Consider the following 17,278-nt stretch of genomic DNA (forward strand, 5'->3'; position numbering starts at 1 on the left):
AACATGAAACATGGATGCACCTGCACATCAGGGACCTTGGAATGGGAGGGTTTGTCGGGGGGGGTCACACTGGGAAGAACACAGTGGCAGCAAAGTAAGAATCTATCACCTGTACCAGAACAGGAGGGTGAGGCTGGAGATCAGGGGAAGGCTCTTCCCCAGAGGGTTCTGGGCACTGCCCAGGCTCCCCAGGGAATGGGCACAGCCCCAAGGCTGCCAGAGCCCCAGGAGGGTTTGGGCAATGCTGCCAGGGATGCACAGGGTGGGATTGTTGGGGTGTCTGGGCAGGGACAGGGGTCAAACTCCATGATCCTGGTGGGTCCCTTCCAAAATTCACTGATTCTGTGATCCTACAAGTGAAGAAGTGTGTTACCTCCAGGGGTTTTTCAAAACACAAAGCAGATGAGCTACAAAGGTTTTGCAACAGGGAAGCCCTGCCGGAGAACAAGGAAAGGTTTAATTTCCACCAGCAGGCTTAGCATCAATAAGAGCCAAGGAACAACCTGGATACCCTTTGGAGAAGGCCAAGACAGTGAGAAAGCAGATGTAACAAAGGGCACCATGCACAAAAGCAGTTTGGCTCCCTTCTGCCAAACCAAGAGCCACTGTCCCTCCAGTGGCTGTCCCACACGCTGTGCCGAGGGACAGGGCAGGGAGCAGACAGAAGTCACCATATGGTGCCCTTTGAGCCTCCCAGTCCCCTCACAAGCTCCACTGCTGGACAATGCCCACGGAGCTGTTGTGGCCCTCCCGGTGTGACATTACCGCGCTGGGAACGCGCCGCCTCTGCCTTCATGAATAACCATAGTTAGTGTTCTGGGAACTGACCTGCCACTGCTGCCGGCTCCTCCTCCTCCAGGGACTCCTGGGTGAGCAGCTCTGCCAGAGGGGACAGGGGGTAGCAGCTGTTGAGGTTGAGCCCCAGCATGAAGTTGTGCACCTTGCCGGCACGACCCTCGCGTGTGTTGAACAGGGCGCTGTCCCCCACCAGGGCCATCAGCATGCGCTGCACCCAGCTCTCCTGGCTGCTCTCCTGCAGCCTCCCCTGGCTCTCCTGCTTGGCCTCAGCTCCCTCCGTGCCTGCACACAAAAATGGAAACACCCAGCAGTGTAACCCCACCATTGCAGTGGCTATAAAACAAAGGAGCTACGAAAATACAAAAGTTCTTTCAATGAGCCGGGGGCTGGATGATGGAGCTTTGAAACAATGATTTCAGAGAAGTGCAGAGAATTCATCCTTTCAACTTCACAGCCCAGTGAAACCTTTCATCTACACCTCAATAGTGTGGATGTGTCCATCAGGAAAATAACTGGGAACGTTAGATGACCAGAGCACGGCTTTCTCTGTAAGCTCAGGGACAGACCTGAGCTGATAAGATCCATACTTGATGTAGACATAAATTCTTCTGGATGTGCATTGATAGCCTTCTCCATCTCTCCTGCCGGTTAGAAATCCAGCTTTGCTCAGGAAAGCAGAGTTAATCAGCATAACGGATAATACTGTAGCATGGGAATTCTAAAATACCTGAAATTATCATTATAGTAAACTGTAGACTACAATTAATATCTGACTTTAATTAACTAAAGAATACAATGAAAGAGCCAGACTTAGATGTCTACAGTTGGAGCTCTCACAGTAAAAATGAGCTGGACTGGCACCACTCTCCATTCATTTACCTGCCAATACTTGAGTTTTTGAGGGTGTTTTGGATAAGAAAATAATTCAGGCTCAAGCTTGATACATTAAATTGAGCTTTTAAACTTTTAAAGCCTCTTTAAGCCAGGGTTTAAAGGAGCTGAGTTTTACATAAGTAGAGAGAAAACAAGCATCAGAGAAGTCCAACATCTGTCCAATAACATCCTATGGAAGTGAGAAGGATTTCCAAGTGTTTTACAATCCCAGATTTGTTGGTTGTTCACTATGGCTACAAACTAGGAGAGAAATGTGTTTGGTGCTGGCTGTAGTGTTTAAACAGGAAACCCACAAATAAACACAAAACCTGGTACCACCTACGGTTTTACACATAGCAGGAGCTGAAGAAGCAATCACTGAGCTGAGCTAATGACACAATTCCCTGTCTCCCCATACAGGATTGTCTTTTCTTCTGTAGATCCTGAAATCACAAACAGCTGCATTCTCAACTTTGCTCCACTTGCTAGAAATAAAACTCCATTTTTGCAGGTGAAAATCACCCCAAAAATATAATCAAATACAGAAAGCTGACTAAGGCACCAGAAATCTCCAGGTGCTTTAGGTTCTTAGAGGCAATTGTCAACAGAATCTTTTCTTCCCACTGCCCAACATTCCTTTTGTGGCTGTGCCTCTTCTGGGCACCTGGATTTGGGCACTGTTACAAACACTGTGCCATGCATGAGGAATTTCCTGTATCAGATGTCATTTGTAAAGGTGCTAGAAGACACTTGTGAATGATGGAAACACACATTAAACCATTCCCAGGTAAATATTTGATCACTAAACCCTTGAAAACAATGAACAGTGTTGGTTTAGAGGGCTGGCAGCAATTCCAAGGTGCCTCTGAGCTCAGCAGTTTGCTGGAAACAGACTTCTGAGGAACTCTGGCCCAGCAAACCACATTTTTTGGGATGTATGTGGAATTACAGACAGCTGAGAGAATCAGGAGACATGAAGAGAAGCCCAGTACCTCCTGGGGTCTCCTGTTCTCTATTTTGCTGAGCCACACAAAAGCTGATGGAAAAAGGAAACAATGAAATGAAATCTGAGCATTTCCTTACCTTTTGGATGCTGTGACTCATCTTCACTGTCTGAGCTGTCATTGCTCACAAGGTGCTTTAGCCTAATATTTTCTGTTGAAAGAAATATAAATTCCTTTAAACTGCTGGGGTTTAACTGGCAGAACAGTTAAGAATTTCAAAACAATCTGAGTCATAAAATTCTCAGTCTTTGTAACAGAAAATACATCTGAAGAAGACTGGGTCTGCTGTGGACATTAGAATGTGAGCAGCAGGTATTGGATTCAGCCTGCAATTTTTAGCCTGGAAAAGAAGATGCAACCCTAAAGCAGTACCTCCCACTCCCCTCTGCATACCTGACACACTTTATTCACCTTCATTAAAATGTAGATGTTTTGCTTCTGTCCTCTCAGTAGCTCCTACTGAACTAGGAAAATGTTACTGTGGTGCCAAGGTGGCACTGGGACATCTCCAGCTCTGCTCCAGACTGTGGTTCAAGTCACATAAATATTTTCACACCTGATCCCACTTCAAAGAGTATTTTTTAAATGATATGTGAAATGAATCACAGATGACAAATAACATTCTGTGTCTCACTATCTTTCAAAACCAAACTTTTCCATGATCACAGTTATTGACAGGGATCCTCCACGAGGAGGTGTTAACACTCAGGAGCTGTACCAGAAATCGGAACCTGGATTTACCTGGTCTCATTCTCATCCACAAAGAAGAGATTAGCAAGTAGCTGAATTCCATCCATTAGGAGGCAGACAGAGGTTATTATTTAAAAACTATCTCAATCTACATTTGCTCTTCTTGCTCTTCAGAAAGCTCTGGCTGTCTAGGACAATTTATTTATTGGTCAGATCTTCCCCTGTAATGCTGTTTTTTCAACAGGAAGCAAAAGTATGAAAAGCCTTTTATCGTTAACTACATTCTCAGATAAAACTCAATGAAGTCCATCCAAACCAAGCCACAACTCTTTCTTTACAGTCACCTTGTCATTTCTCTACCAGGAGTGAAACCAGAACCACTCAATTTGCAAGCAAAGGACCAGATAACCAACAGGCTGTGGTTAGAATGGAGAAATTTAACAACCCAGAGGTGAGAAAATTCAGGTGCATTTTGCTAAACCCTTCAATAGCCCAGTGTCAAAAGACTATACGAGTAACTATTAAATACTTGTCAGCTTCTGCTCTCAAAAATCACATAACAACATGAAGAGAAGATTCTATTAACTACCAGAAAAGAGCTTGATAGATTCATGTGACTTTCAGCAGCTCTGAGTGACCAGAAACAAAAATGAAAGAAAGGAAAGAACATTCCCAATGCTCTTTCCCCACCTCAGCAGCATCCAGCAGTGCCAGCAATTAAAGGTAATTAATTCCACATTCTTAAATGACTACAAGCAGTGCCATCCTTCTACAGAGGGAGAATCTTGCTAGTAATTGCTCTGCACATTGGAATTATTTACTAATAGTACCTAATTCTTCTTCCATGGTGGGCCCTTTATTCTGAGAATTGGAGACACCAAGGACTCTGTTAAATAATATTGAAAATGCACTGCCCCAGACACCTGAAAGAGAAAAAAATAAACACTGAATGGTGATGGGCAGAAGGAAAATAAACTCCACATATTTTAATAAGCACTATTGAAGCAGTTGGTTGCTCTCTGAACACACCTCCGAGTCTGGAGCGGGCCAAATCATAAGCTCAGATGTTCAAATCACAACAAAACCCCACAGAAATTAGAAATAAATCAACAATGCCAATCCATATCTGTGAAATCTTTCAAATTATGTCTTCCAACAAACTGAGAGCTCCACTTCCTGTCTCCACACTTTGTGTGACTTCATTTAAAAGTCCATGAACTACTGAAATTGCTTTTCATTTTAAGTCTCTTTCTGTCACATACTCACCCATCAGGAAATGCAAGGGATTTTCAGCATATTTCTTCACCACTGTCCCCATAAAAAACTTGCTTCCAAACAGATCAGGAGACATGAAAGTGCCATACTTGGCCATTCCAATTTCATATGGACTGAACTCCACCCAGTCTGCAAAGTCAGAAACAAAACTGCTCAGTCAGAAATCTCGGGATGGAGGAAAATGATGGAGAAATGAAGCAAGCAAAGAAATTTTAGTGACATGGGAAGCCAAATAACCATTAGGAATATAAAATGAAGATCAGTGATGTTTCAGCAGGGAAACAATCCTCATTTCTCTTATCACAATAAACTTTGGTGAAAAGAATGAGGTTGGAAAACTAGAGGTATTAAAGGAGAGATCAAAAATGAGGATTACACAGTGACATCTGGTTTTCATCCCCTGCTTCAGCATGGTTCCCTGCCACATGTGGGTCTCAGCTCCAAGCTGCTTTTCCTTCACTGCAATTCCACCAAAAATGGAGAGCAGTGACAGAGGTGGCACAAAACCAATTACTGAATATCCCAAGGGTTGTGAAATATTCTAGCAGAGGCATTTGGATTCTACCCAAACCTAAAGTTTTGTGCAAAAGCCAATATCAAAAGCAAGGCTGAGAGGCAGCTGATAAACTTATCAATTCAAACATTGCCAAAGATCTCCTTAAAAGTCCATTTTATTGAACAGAGAGCTCAAGAAAAATATGGAATAAGACGTTCAAATGCATTTTCTCATCTTAGCAGAAAATATCAAAAGTGATGTGGATTCTATTAATGGAGGCCTTTGAAAATGGATCTTAGCTGACTTGGAAACACTTTTTTTTTTTTTTATACCAGTGGAGTTGCTTCCATCAGAGAATTCAGTTCAAAAAGGGAGCAAATAACAAACAAAACATATCTTCCCTTTTTATCATTTCACCCATTCATCTATTTCACCTTCCCTATTTTTAGCAGGGGTTGATTTGACTGGAAATAAACCAGAAGTAATTCTGAAACAGAAAGGTGAAAGAGACAGCTTGGAAATATCCCCACATGTCATCCACCCTCAGGATATTCCTGCTGACGTGGGGAACAGAAGGTGAACACTTGTCCCAAAAAGGAAAGATTTAATCATGACTGCTGGGAGTTTCATTTCAGGTAAGGGCAATGCTTATCTGAGCTAAGTCAAATACAACATCCTATTTTCCAAATAAGTCACCCACAAATCTTCACATTCACTGGAACAGAAGGTAATTCCACTGAAGTCCCAGTCCAGGAATTTCATATTTCCTTTTAGCTGTATAAACATGAATTGGCAGATATGTGTGCAGAACCAGGGTGACAGCAAAGTTGAACTGAGAATTAGAATTAATTTGTGTTAGTCCATCTCCAGCTTGCATTTGCACTGAAGGAGATTTCTCAAATCACAAAGCCTGCTCAGGGAAACAAAATTTTTGCCTTAGAATCAATGTAAATTAGGAAGTGTAAATATTTCTGTTCAAAATTTACAAGAGCTCTCACATCAGGAAAAACTAAAAGGAGGAAGAGATCTTAAAATAAGAAGCAATCAAGATCCAGCACCCTCTGCAATGAGAGATGTCAGCCTCAAAAGGCAAACCCAAGATATTCCCTGGCACAGGGAATATCTTTCTATAGAGCAAAGTAAAGCTCCTGATCTTGCTTATAGAAAGACATTATTAAGAAAAGATCATTTTGGTTTTAAAACAGTAATCCAGTTACAATATATTGAAAAACAGAAGTTCATCTAAAACCCAAAATACTCCTACTTTCAAACAAAGAGGTATCAGTTTCCTAAGTAGCAAAGTTAAAGACACCTTTTCCCATGAAATATTCAGCCTAATTTACAATTCCTCATTTTCATTTCCAATCCAAACTTTGACAGCCACTTCTCCGAATAACTATTTTAGGAAATACAATGACATTGTATTTTAGGCAAATGACAATGATATTTTAGGAAATACAATGAGGCAAACCACCTGGCACTTCCCTTTCCTGTATATAACTATAGATGTACACATCCTTATCTTAGTGTACATCTCCCACAACTGGACCCACTCTCAACTGAAGTTACCAGAGGGGATTAAAACCTATGGAATAAATACAAGTAAAAGGGTTTTTTTGTGTTACCAACAGCACTTCACACTGGGCAAGAAGTGAAAAAGAGGCATTATACCTAATTTGTTTGTCCAATTTTAATCACAGAATCATTAGAGTTGGTTAAGACCTCTAAGATCATCAAGTCTAACTGCTGATGTCACCCTTCTCTGAAAGAGAAGGTGACTGAAGATATATTTTCCTTTTCCTGTTTGATATCCTAATTTAAACATCTTTTCCCCTGCTGAAGTCACCAGATTTCTCTTTGGCTTGGCACTCCTACCTGAGTATGTCATCACCTATCCCTGAGTAACTTCCTATCACCCTGTCAGATTCCCAGAAGTCAGATGCAATTAGTCTCAGATACATTAAAAAGAAAAAGGGTTTTTTAACCAGCCACACACCTCCCTCCTTGCCACAAGTGACTCAACACAGACTGGGAACACACCTGCAAACATCAGCTCTGAGACATCTGGTTTGACATGCAGACAGGTGAAGAGTGGCAGAGCACACTGGGCATTGCTGACCTTCTCTTTCATATTGCTCAGAGTGGTGTCCATCCTCTGCAGGGAAAGAAAGACATTGGTCCCAAACACATCCTGGAAAGGCCTGCTCATATATATACATATATATATAAAGGTAAATATCACATTTTTTTATTTTATATAAAGATCTGGGAGTCTCCTCCTGTCAATGAAATTTGATAAGAAAAGTTTCTCACTGATGCGTCAGGTTCTGATTTAAATTAAACATCTGTGCATTTTTTTCATCCCTTGGTACACACGGACTTCTAACCAACCTCACACAATCATTAACACCCCTTCAGCATCAGAATTCTATACATCTGCCACTAAATGCTGTGTTGCCTCTTTTTCAGTGTTTTAAATTGTTTAAAACTCATTATCAGTATAGGGATAGAAGTGTATAAAACACATCTGCAAATCTACTGACACATTTCAATCTCGCCACAAGACCAAATCCAGCTTCTGCTCACCTGACTCATTTGAACTGGAAGTCTTTGTGCTTGATTCAGCCAATTAGGAATTTTTAATTATAGAATACAACAGTGTGAAGCTCTCCTGTTGTCTTATTTTCAAACAAAACCAAGGGGATCTTTCACGTTGAAATTAGTACTTTTTAAAGCAAATGCTGTTTCTTATTGTCACAGGATGACAATATTTATGAAAAATCCTTCCCTTTGGATTTTTTCTCCTGAGAAGCTGAGAGGCCTCAGGAACAAAATGTAAAAAATGATTACCTGCTGCTGTGGAATGCAACAGGTGGATCTGTGATTGGTCTCATGTGGTTTTTCTAATTAATGGTGAATCACAGTCCAGCTGTCTCAGACTGTCTCGGTCAGTCACAAGCCTTTATCATTCTTTTTCTATTCTTAGCTAGCCTTCTGATTAAATCCTTTCTTCTATTCTTTTATTATAGTTTTAATAGAATATATATCATAAAATAATAAATCAGCCTTCTGAAACATGGAGTCAGATCCTCGTCTGCTCCCTCATCCTGGGACCCCTGCAAACACCATCACACTTATAGCAAAATGTGCACCCTTTATTAGATGTCCCTAAGGTAATTTCAAAGAAATAGTAACAATGGGAATGATATAAGAGTTTGTCAGCTTTAACAGCATCAAACAGTAGTTTTTTAAGCAAATGTTGCTTCTTATAGAAAAATGTCCACCCTTTATTAAATGCAACTAAGGTAATTTAAAAAAAATAGTAACAATGGGAATCGTATGAGAGTCTGACAGCTTAAATGAGCACTCACATCATGGATCAGTGTTTCCCCTATGAGCATGCCAAAGATGTCAGTGAAGGTGACAGGCTGCCCTGAGCTCTTCTTGTTCCACAGGGCCTCGATGTAGCGCTTGACCTTCTGCGGGGTGAGCAGCAGCAGGGGGTTGTGGCTCACCGAGTGCATCAGCTCCTCATTGATCTCCTTTGGGCCCTTGGCTGGGAAGTCAGGGTGGGAATACAGAGTTGACATATACCTGCAAGGGCAAACAGGCTCTGTGAGCATCAAACCTGCTGCAGTGTCAGCTGCCTGGAAGCTACACGAAGCTCATACATGAGCTGATACAGGTACTGATTAAATCAGGTTAATTAACTCCCCATTTATACAGGAAATTTTAGTCTCCTTTTCCTCAAAGCACAGAAAGCTGAGCAGTATGTTCTAAATATAAGCACAGGATCATACACTCAACATGCATTTTCCGTAATGTGTATGAAGCAAATGATTAAAGAGTCCTCATTTTTCTCTTTAAGGGATAGCAGACAGAACATGCTAAGCTGAAAGAAGCTCCTCAATTAGCATAGCTGTGTGGCAGACTGAGGTGCTAGAAGGACACATGCAGCTCTCTCCCTGTAAGAGTTACCTTTCTGCCCTCCAGTTCATTACCATTACTGAAAAATTCCTAAAATATCTCAGTGTATCACAGAATACCAGAATGGTTTGGATTGAAAGGGACCTTAGAGCCCATCCAGTCCCACCCCATGCCATGGGCAGGGACACCTTCCACTGTCCCAGCTTGCTCCAAGCCCTGTCCAGCCTGACCTTGGGCACTGCCAGGGATCCAGGGGCAGCCACAGCTTCTCTGGGCACCCTGTGCCAAGGCCTGCCCACCCCCACAGGGAACAATTCCTTCCCAATATCCCATCTAAACCTACTCTCTGGCAGTGGGAAGCCATTCCCTGTGTCCTGTCACTCCATCCTTTGGAAAATGTCTCTCTCCATGGTTCCTGTCAGCTCCTTCAGGCGCTGCAAGGCCCCAGTGAGGTCACCCCAAAGCTCCTCCTCTCCAGGCTGCACAATCCCAGCTGTGCCAGCCTTCCCTCCCAGCAGAGCTGCTCCATCCCCCTGCCCATCCTGGTGCCTCCCCTGGGCTCTCTGCAGCAGCTCCAGCTCCTCCCTGTGCTGGGGCAGCTCTGCAGGTGGGGTCTCACCTGAGCTCAGGGGCACAGGGGCACAATCCCAATCCCTCCCCTGCTGCCCAGGCTGGCGCTCAGCCCAGGGAAGGGGGTTCTGGCCTGGATATGGCCCCACTTCCCAGGATATGTTGCTTCCATAATCAACAGAAGCACAGTAACTACAACCTGCACAGAGAGCTGGCTGGCTGTGAGGATGAGGTAAATCATGAGTTTGTCACTAAGAAACAAGCTTAACTTTACTGCAAACAAAGCTCAGACACACGTGCAGGCAGCCCTGGCTTCCACTTGGTTGCGTTAGGTCACACCAAGACAGGCCCTTCTAATCTGTGAGAGGCTCATTTACTATTATTTACCCAGTGACCTGGCCCAGGTACACATGCCTTACACTCCTGGCACAGCTCTGAGACACACACAGGGTCAGCCTGGCCCTGAGGTCATGCCCAGCCATCTGTGTGACAGCACAGCCAGCCCTGTCCCACGTGGGCTGCCAGGGCTCCATGTGAGCTCCTGGGTGCAGGGAAAGGGGGATGAAGCTGGAGGAGCCAGGTTGAAGCAAGATGGCAGGAAAGCATTGCTCCAAGGTTAGGCATGCAGCTTAGGGGACAAGTAAAAACCTGCCTGTCCCACCAGGAAAAAAAAGAAAAGAGAATTATTCCCAAAAAACAGACTACATGGAAAAGAAAGAAAAGGAAGGGAGTGCCAAAGTGTCAATTTATTTATTCATCAAGCAAGGAAAGACTGAAGGATGACATCAGAGAGCAAAGACAAATTTGTGCAAACACAACTGTCTCCAATCTGTTTCTGACTGGAGCAGTTCAGATAATCTAATATAAATTATAATCTCACTATTTTAACTCAGATTTTATAGGTTTACATTAGATCACCTACGCATTCACCCCTGGGTTTTTCCCAAAAAGGACCTCACAGCCAGCAAAGTGACGTCTGTCCTGAGCAGGGACTGCAAACCCTCCCCTAGAAACACAGGTAATGTTTTAACACCACAGTCTAGTGCTCTTCATCCACCTTCTGCTTCTCACAGCTGTGACACAGGTCCATCCATCTGTCTCAATGGACAGTGATAAATCTTTCCCCACCACCAGAGACAGAAAACACAGTTTGCCACCTTTTATAGTCCAATCTAAAGGAGAAATTTACTCTAGTTCACAGATACTTCTGGCATTTCAAAACCTCCTGGCATTCTGAAAGCTTCCCTCTAGTCTGGGAGAGGGGGAAGCAATCTTCACACAATGAAAAATAATTGACAAAAAAACCCCATACATGGAATAGAACTGATAATCATCTCCTTCAAGAGTCAACTCTGGGGTTAGAGTGTGGAATTAAAATTCATGTGCTTCCTTAGAGCTAAACCAGGTGATAAAGTTCATCCCAGGCAGATTCCCTGCTTGTTCATACTACAACAAGTCTTTTTCTCTCAAAGAATTGAGACAATTGTATAATCCCATCCCTGAGTCTAAAAGGACCCTCAGGTCTCTGCTCCAGCCTCCTGGTGCTCAGTCAAGTTCAGCTTTCACATGAGCACTGAGTCAGCCTGAGGATGGCTCAACACATTCCCCTGCTTAGCCACTCTCACTGCAGCAATTCCCCTAAGAGTTCATCTAATTACTCTTTGTCCTTTCCCTAAGGATCTCCAAAAATAATTTGTGTTCTTCACATCTACTCATCAGGAACTGAAGATAACAATAAGATATCCCTTTTCAATGCCTGTGCCTGCTCCTCAAGGTTAAATGAACTATTTTAAAACCTGATGCACTGTCTAAATTAAACAGTGCCAGTGGGACTGAGACGGGGGGTAATCCACAGAGGGATGCCCTGCAGGGTGGCCCCACCCATCCCCAGTCAATCCACCAGGATTTTACACTGGCTGTAAAATGAAGCAGAAGATCTTTCAGTGATTTTGAGGAGCTCTAAAAGCCCTCCTGAAGCATACAACAGATTTTGTGTTGATTGAGTCATCAGCTTCAAATCACAAGGGATATTTTTTTTTTGGTTTTTCATTTTTCATAAGGAAAATGAAACAACACACATTAGGTGTTGATATAGAAATATGGGTGCATATGTGTGGCACCTCTTTCCATCCATTCCTGCTCTCAAAGCTCCTGGGAAAGCACCTGGAGTTGTCCTTGCCCTTTGGGGCATCCAAAACACCTCCCCCAGCAGACCTGGATGTGTAACACGTGCTGTGAATTATAACCATAGAAAGAAGCCAGCTCTGGTGACAGTTCCCTCAGAACCCGCAGCAGGGAAGCTGAGGATAAGCAAGAGGAAGGCCTTACCAGGTGGATCCGGAGAGCCCAGCAATGTAGGTGGCACAGTCCAGGACTCCTGACTCATAAAGTGCTTTCATGACTCCAGCAAAGCCCACCATGGCCCGGAACCCCCCTCCCGAGCCCAGCACGGCGATCACCGGCACCTGCAGGGAGGAGACAACACCAGCACCACATCAGGGACAAGGGACGCGCCCTGGGAGCATCCAGCATCCACCCCACACCCCAACAAGAATCAGAATTAATTGATTTAATGTTACAGGTCACCACTTGCAGCATAAAATAAATCTGTCCTTCTTATCCATGATGCAAAATAGAGGAGATATTAAATTTAGTTATTAAATGAACTTTTCACTTACAAAACCACTGGGAATTTTAAAGGAATCTAAACACCAGCTTTAATCCAATTTGTATCATTGTGACAGAGCCAAAGGCAGTAACATTTACTAATGAGAAACAGAACAGAGACAAATAATATTTTGACTGGGAGTTTATAAACAAGTTTTATAAGAAAAACATCCACTATTACTACAAAGCATGAAGACAGTCTCAATTTTACCACCACTTTGCAAAAACTATCAGAGAGATAATGGAAATTCATGGGGATCTGGACAACTCCTCAGCTATCAAGAGAGGAGTGAGCAGAACCATGTTTATTATGGCACCAGGTTAAAATTGCGCCCACAGGGGTTCATTTTACACTTTTCTCCTTCTTACTGCCCAGCCCTGACATCCAGGCTGTTCCCCTCAACTGCACAGCTTCCCCAGGTATCTAAAAAGTAGACAAAATAAAATAAAAATTCATTTGCTCCCACCATCATGTGTTTTGGCCTAAGTAACAGCCCAGGAATTTTGGCCCAGTTTCCAAAATCCAGGAGAATTTTCCACTGTTCAGGGGTGACAAAGGAACCACCTATTGATTGTTACTGAGCACAAAAAGAATTACACAGCTGTGCAGAAAGCCCGTATCTGATCAAACTGCTAATCTGTCAAAAATCTCCCTGAAAGGCAATTCCAGCTGCCAATGGACAGGATCAGTGACAGGAAAAGGATCCATGTGATGACAGAATCCTGTTCTTTCTGCAGACTCCATGCTCCAAGCCATGAAACTCCCCTGAGGACTGACTGTCCCAAGGAAATGCCCATGAACAATGACCAAGGCACTCAAGATGTTTCTTGAGGCTTCCACTCCCCAAAACTGCTTATTCTTGATGCAGTGAGACTGTTCTGTTCCCTCCTTCATAAGTGCTCAGCTTTAGTAATAGAAACCACAGGTATTCATGGTGCAGCTCCAGAGATAGGGATCTATCCCAAAAATGACACAGCCCAGGGAAGGATTTGGGATATGTTTTGTTAAGCCAACACCCCAATAACAGAGTAGCTGCTTTGAAGGAAGAGCCATGTCAGCAATCCCTCCTTTAATCACCTGGGGAGGCTTTGAAAGCTCCTCAGGAGCACTGCCCACTCAGCCTGAGCAGACACATCCCAACAGGATGGAGATGTCACCTGCAGGTGCAAGCCTGGAGAAGGCATGTGAGAACACTCCCAGAGCTCCACTGCTCCACCCACCAGTGCACTAGCACTGAGAAAATGGGAGAGTCTCTCAGGAGGCAGAGGAATCCACTGTGGAGATGGGCTGGGAATGCCCAGGAGAGTCACCAACATCCTGACTGCAAATGCTTCCTGATCCACAGGCAGTCTGGACATCCCAGGCTCCTGCACTGGGAAGGGTGGGTACAGCAATGGGAAGGTGGATTATGGAATCAAAATCCTTCAGAGGTTGGAAAAGACCTCCAAGATCATCAAGTCCCAACATCAGCCCAACACCACCACCATGTTCACCACTAAATCTTGTCCTCAAGTGCCACAAACACACTTTTTGGATACTTTTAGGGACGATGATTCCACCACTGCCCTGGGCAGTCCCTTTCAATGCTTTACAGCCCTTTCCATGAAGAAATTTTCCCTAATATCCAACTTGATCATCTCCTGGCACAGCTCGAGGCCATTCTCTCTCATCCTGTCTCTGTTCCCTGGGAGCAGAGCCTGACCATCCCCAGCTGTCCCCTCCTGTCAGGTTTGCTACATCAGCTTTTAACTCCAATTCAGTTTCTGACATGTTTAAGGGCACAAAACAGTAAAAACTGAAATGAAAGACACCCAACCTGCAAGTTGCTCTATGGGATAAATAGGGCAGACGCAGGGAGGGGGAGAATGAGCTGCACCCAGAGCACCCAAAGCCAAGAATCAAGAAACCACATCCTGATGAAGAACAGAGAAAAAGAGGATACCAAGGGCTGCACACTCCTCTACTGAGCCCCAAAACCTTTGTATAGAGCCACCAGCACATGAGTTCACTCAAACCAGAAGGTTCTTAATCCTATCTTCCAGTAATCAGGCAAGAGAAAGCTAAACCATACTAAATCTTGTTTTGGGAATGAGTAGTGCAGATGTCTTTATCCAAATGCCCTGCAAACACAGTGCACAAAGTCTGAATATCTGTGGTGGGAAAAGAATGCCATAGGGCACACAAATGATTATTAAAAAATTGTTCTGCAAATCCAGTCATAGAGAACTATATGCTTTCTCTGGAAGATTATGGTATTTTTAGAAAATTGCTTGAAGCAACAAAAATTAAAAAAATAAATTGAGCAATAACAGAAGTACGAGAAATCTCTACCTCTGTGTTTCCAGAACGTGCCTCAGGATTAAGTTAGGAAATTTGGAACTACTCACTTCCCCATGCAGACATGTATAATAAATTCAGAGGTATTAAAGTCTCTCAGCATCCCTGCAAAGCACAAGTCACTCACAGATGAAGCAACTTAGGTGAATTTTGAGTATGTGACTTGTCCAAGATTAAACAAGGCCCACATACAGCTAAAACTACTCAATGTCTCCCAACCTCATGTTAAGACTTCAAACATCCCATAAATCCTCCTGCTACCTTCCATCTGTAGTAATAAAAGTAAGACTACAGTTTAATTTGAACAAAAAGGGTTTTTTCATTGCTAGAAAGAGATAAAAACTCTGTAAGCTTAGAAATACACATTTGGCATATGAAAAATGGGAGGATACCTACAGTTACTGTCTGGGAAGATGCAATTTAACTGATATAATTTCACTACTGGAGTCAGTGAGGGATACCAAGGGAAGATGATGACAAAGAATAAGAAATCTTAGCTGTCCTTTGTAGTAATTCATGCACAGATACCACCTGCATGGAACTGAGACCTGAGGCACTGAGGATCACTCCAGTTCCAACTGGAGTTTGGCAGAGTAACCACATCCTTTCTGTGGAAGATCTTATTCTGCTCCAGGTCACACCAATGTCACACTGACAGATTCCTACTCTGATAGGATCTGCATGTGTTAAGATTAAAATAACTGAACTGAAAATTAAGAAACTTTGAAAATGTTCCTTCTCAATACACACATATTTTCTCCCAGTCCAATTAAAATATGTACAATTCTTGTTAAATTCTTTCATGTTCCGCAGAAAGTTTCATTAAGCAAGACAGAGTTCAAAAGTACACTACAATAAAACATTTACCACCTGCTCAAAACTTCAGGGAAATGTAAAAGATACTCTTCAGTGCTGGCTACAAAAGACTGTCACATTCTCCTTATATTAAAAATGCACAAAAGGAATCAAGAGCAATGAAGGGATTAATCCAGATTAATTCATGGATTTTGTTCATTGCTTGACACCTCCACAGGCACAAAGTGTTCCTGTCACAATTCTGGAAGCAGCGCAGAGAGGGAAGGGACAGGGAAGGAAGAGGATGGGAAAGCTCCAACAAAATAAGTAGATCTGTACCAAGTGGATTCTTAATTAACTCTAAATAATGAAGTGTTTTATGAAACCATTCTGTGAGGCCTTGGCAGAGGGTGCCCACGGAAGCTGTGGCTGCCCCTGGATCCCTGGAAGTGTCCCAGGCCAGGCTGGACAGGGCTTGGAGCACCCTGGGCTAGTGGAAGGTCTCCCTGCCCATGGCAGGGGGTGGCATAGGATGATCCTTTCAGCCCCTTCCCACCCAAACCATTCCCTGATTCTGTATAATGTCCCAAGCCACCACCAGCCCACTGTGATCTGCTGGCTTCTCTTCCTCTTGGCTTGGTCCTAAGCACCAGCAAGTCAAGGAAAGCTGCAGTTCCTCATGTTTCAAAGAAATAAAACTTCTTAGTCCTAATCCAGTCAAACTGGCTCAAGAAAAAGAAGGAAGGGAAGAAATAAACTAATTTCCAAGCTGACTCTAAATTTAAACCAGCTCATTTCCTGTCTAGTCTTTCAGAGATGAAGGTCACAGAGCATGGGATGGGTACTGGGCATGCAGGGGCATATTATGTGCTGGATGAGTGCCCAGAGCCACTGCAGGATTCAGCAGGTATTTCACACATCCTGGGGCACTTTTCAGATGGCAATCTCCCCTCACAGCCAACACCTTAACAAACGGGAAAAATCAGAGCAGTTTAAGGGGCAAATGAATCACAGAACCCCAGAATGATTTCATTGGAAGGGACCTTAAAGCTCACCCATTGCCACCACAGGGACACCTTCCACTAGCCCAGGCTGCTCCAAGCCCTGTCCAACCTGGCCTGGGACTCTTCCAGGGATCCAGGGGCAGCCACAGCTTCTCTGGGCACCCTGTGCCAGGGCCTCCCCACCCTCACAGGGAAGGATTTCTTCCTAATATCTAATCTAAATCTCTCCTTTTATAGTTTCCCCCAGTCATAAACTTTAATTTCTAAATTTAGAGCCAAGAAAAATTACTCTCCAGGCTAAATATTTTATGTTCACAGAAGAAAAGGATTTTTATCACCTATAATCTTTCTCCATCAAACCCTTCCACCTCGCACGCCTCATTCTTTCCTCTGGCAGGCAAATGAAGGATTCCAAAGGGGATGCTACAGTTCCTGCTGGGAACTCTGCACACTTACATCACGGGAAGAGGTCAGGTTGTGGCTCTTCTCCCCCAGGAATGATTTGATGCTGTGCATGATGTTGTCTCTGCGCTGCTGCCGGAACCTCTTCTCCTCGTCGCACAGCGCCATGCTGAACCGCAGGTCCGTGGAGGAGCTGGTTGGGAAAGGGACAGCCTGTCACAAGGGGCTCAGTTCCAAACAGCATCACTAACACCTCCCTGGGAAACCAGCAGAAAATCCTCACACACTTACAGAAGATGAAATAAAATTGTATTTTTCATGTGACGCCATCCATCTGCTCTAGAGTGATGGAGGCAAAGAGCAATGTGTCTTTAAGATGTGCATTTTATATAGAACTCATTAAAAGCAAATAATTAAATACAGCAAGTATTATCTGCAC

General features: G+C 43.6%; 1 protein-coding gene across 1 annotated transcript in view; it reads right to left on the minus strand.

Annotated features, from left to right (window-relative positions):
- The window catches only part of PLA2G4A (phospholipase A2 group IVA), a 67,295-nt gene that overhangs the window by 9,024 nt on the left and 40,993 nt on the right, over window positions 1-17,278 (minus strand). Inside the window, exons 8-15 of the mRNA XM_054286198.1 lie at window positions 16,894-17,032; window positions 11,962-12,098; window positions 8,508-8,730; window positions 7,177-7,291; window positions 4,632-4,769; window positions 4,196-4,288; window positions 2,755-2,826; window positions 829-1,080 (exon numbers count right to left, since the gene is read on the minus strand). Coding sequence (XP_054142173.1) covers window positions 829-1,080; window positions 2,755-2,826; window positions 4,196-4,288; window positions 4,632-4,769; window positions 7,177-7,291; window positions 8,508-8,730; window positions 11,962-12,098; window positions 16,894-17,032 — 1,169 coding nt within the window. The remainder of the gene's footprint in view (window positions 1-828; window positions 1,081-2,754; window positions 2,827-4,195; window positions 4,289-4,631; window positions 4,770-7,176; window positions 7,292-8,507; window positions 8,731-11,961; window positions 12,099-16,893; window positions 17,033-17,278) is intronic.

Source organism: Melozone crissalis, unplaced genomic scaffold (assembly GCF_028551555.1).
Source record: "Melozone crissalis strain CALT ecotype California unplaced genomic scaffold, PUWL_Pcris_2 ptg000045l_1, whole genome shotgun sequence".
Lineage (NCBI taxonomy): Eukaryota > Metazoa > Chordata > Aves > Passeriformes > Passerellidae > Melozone > Melozone crissalis.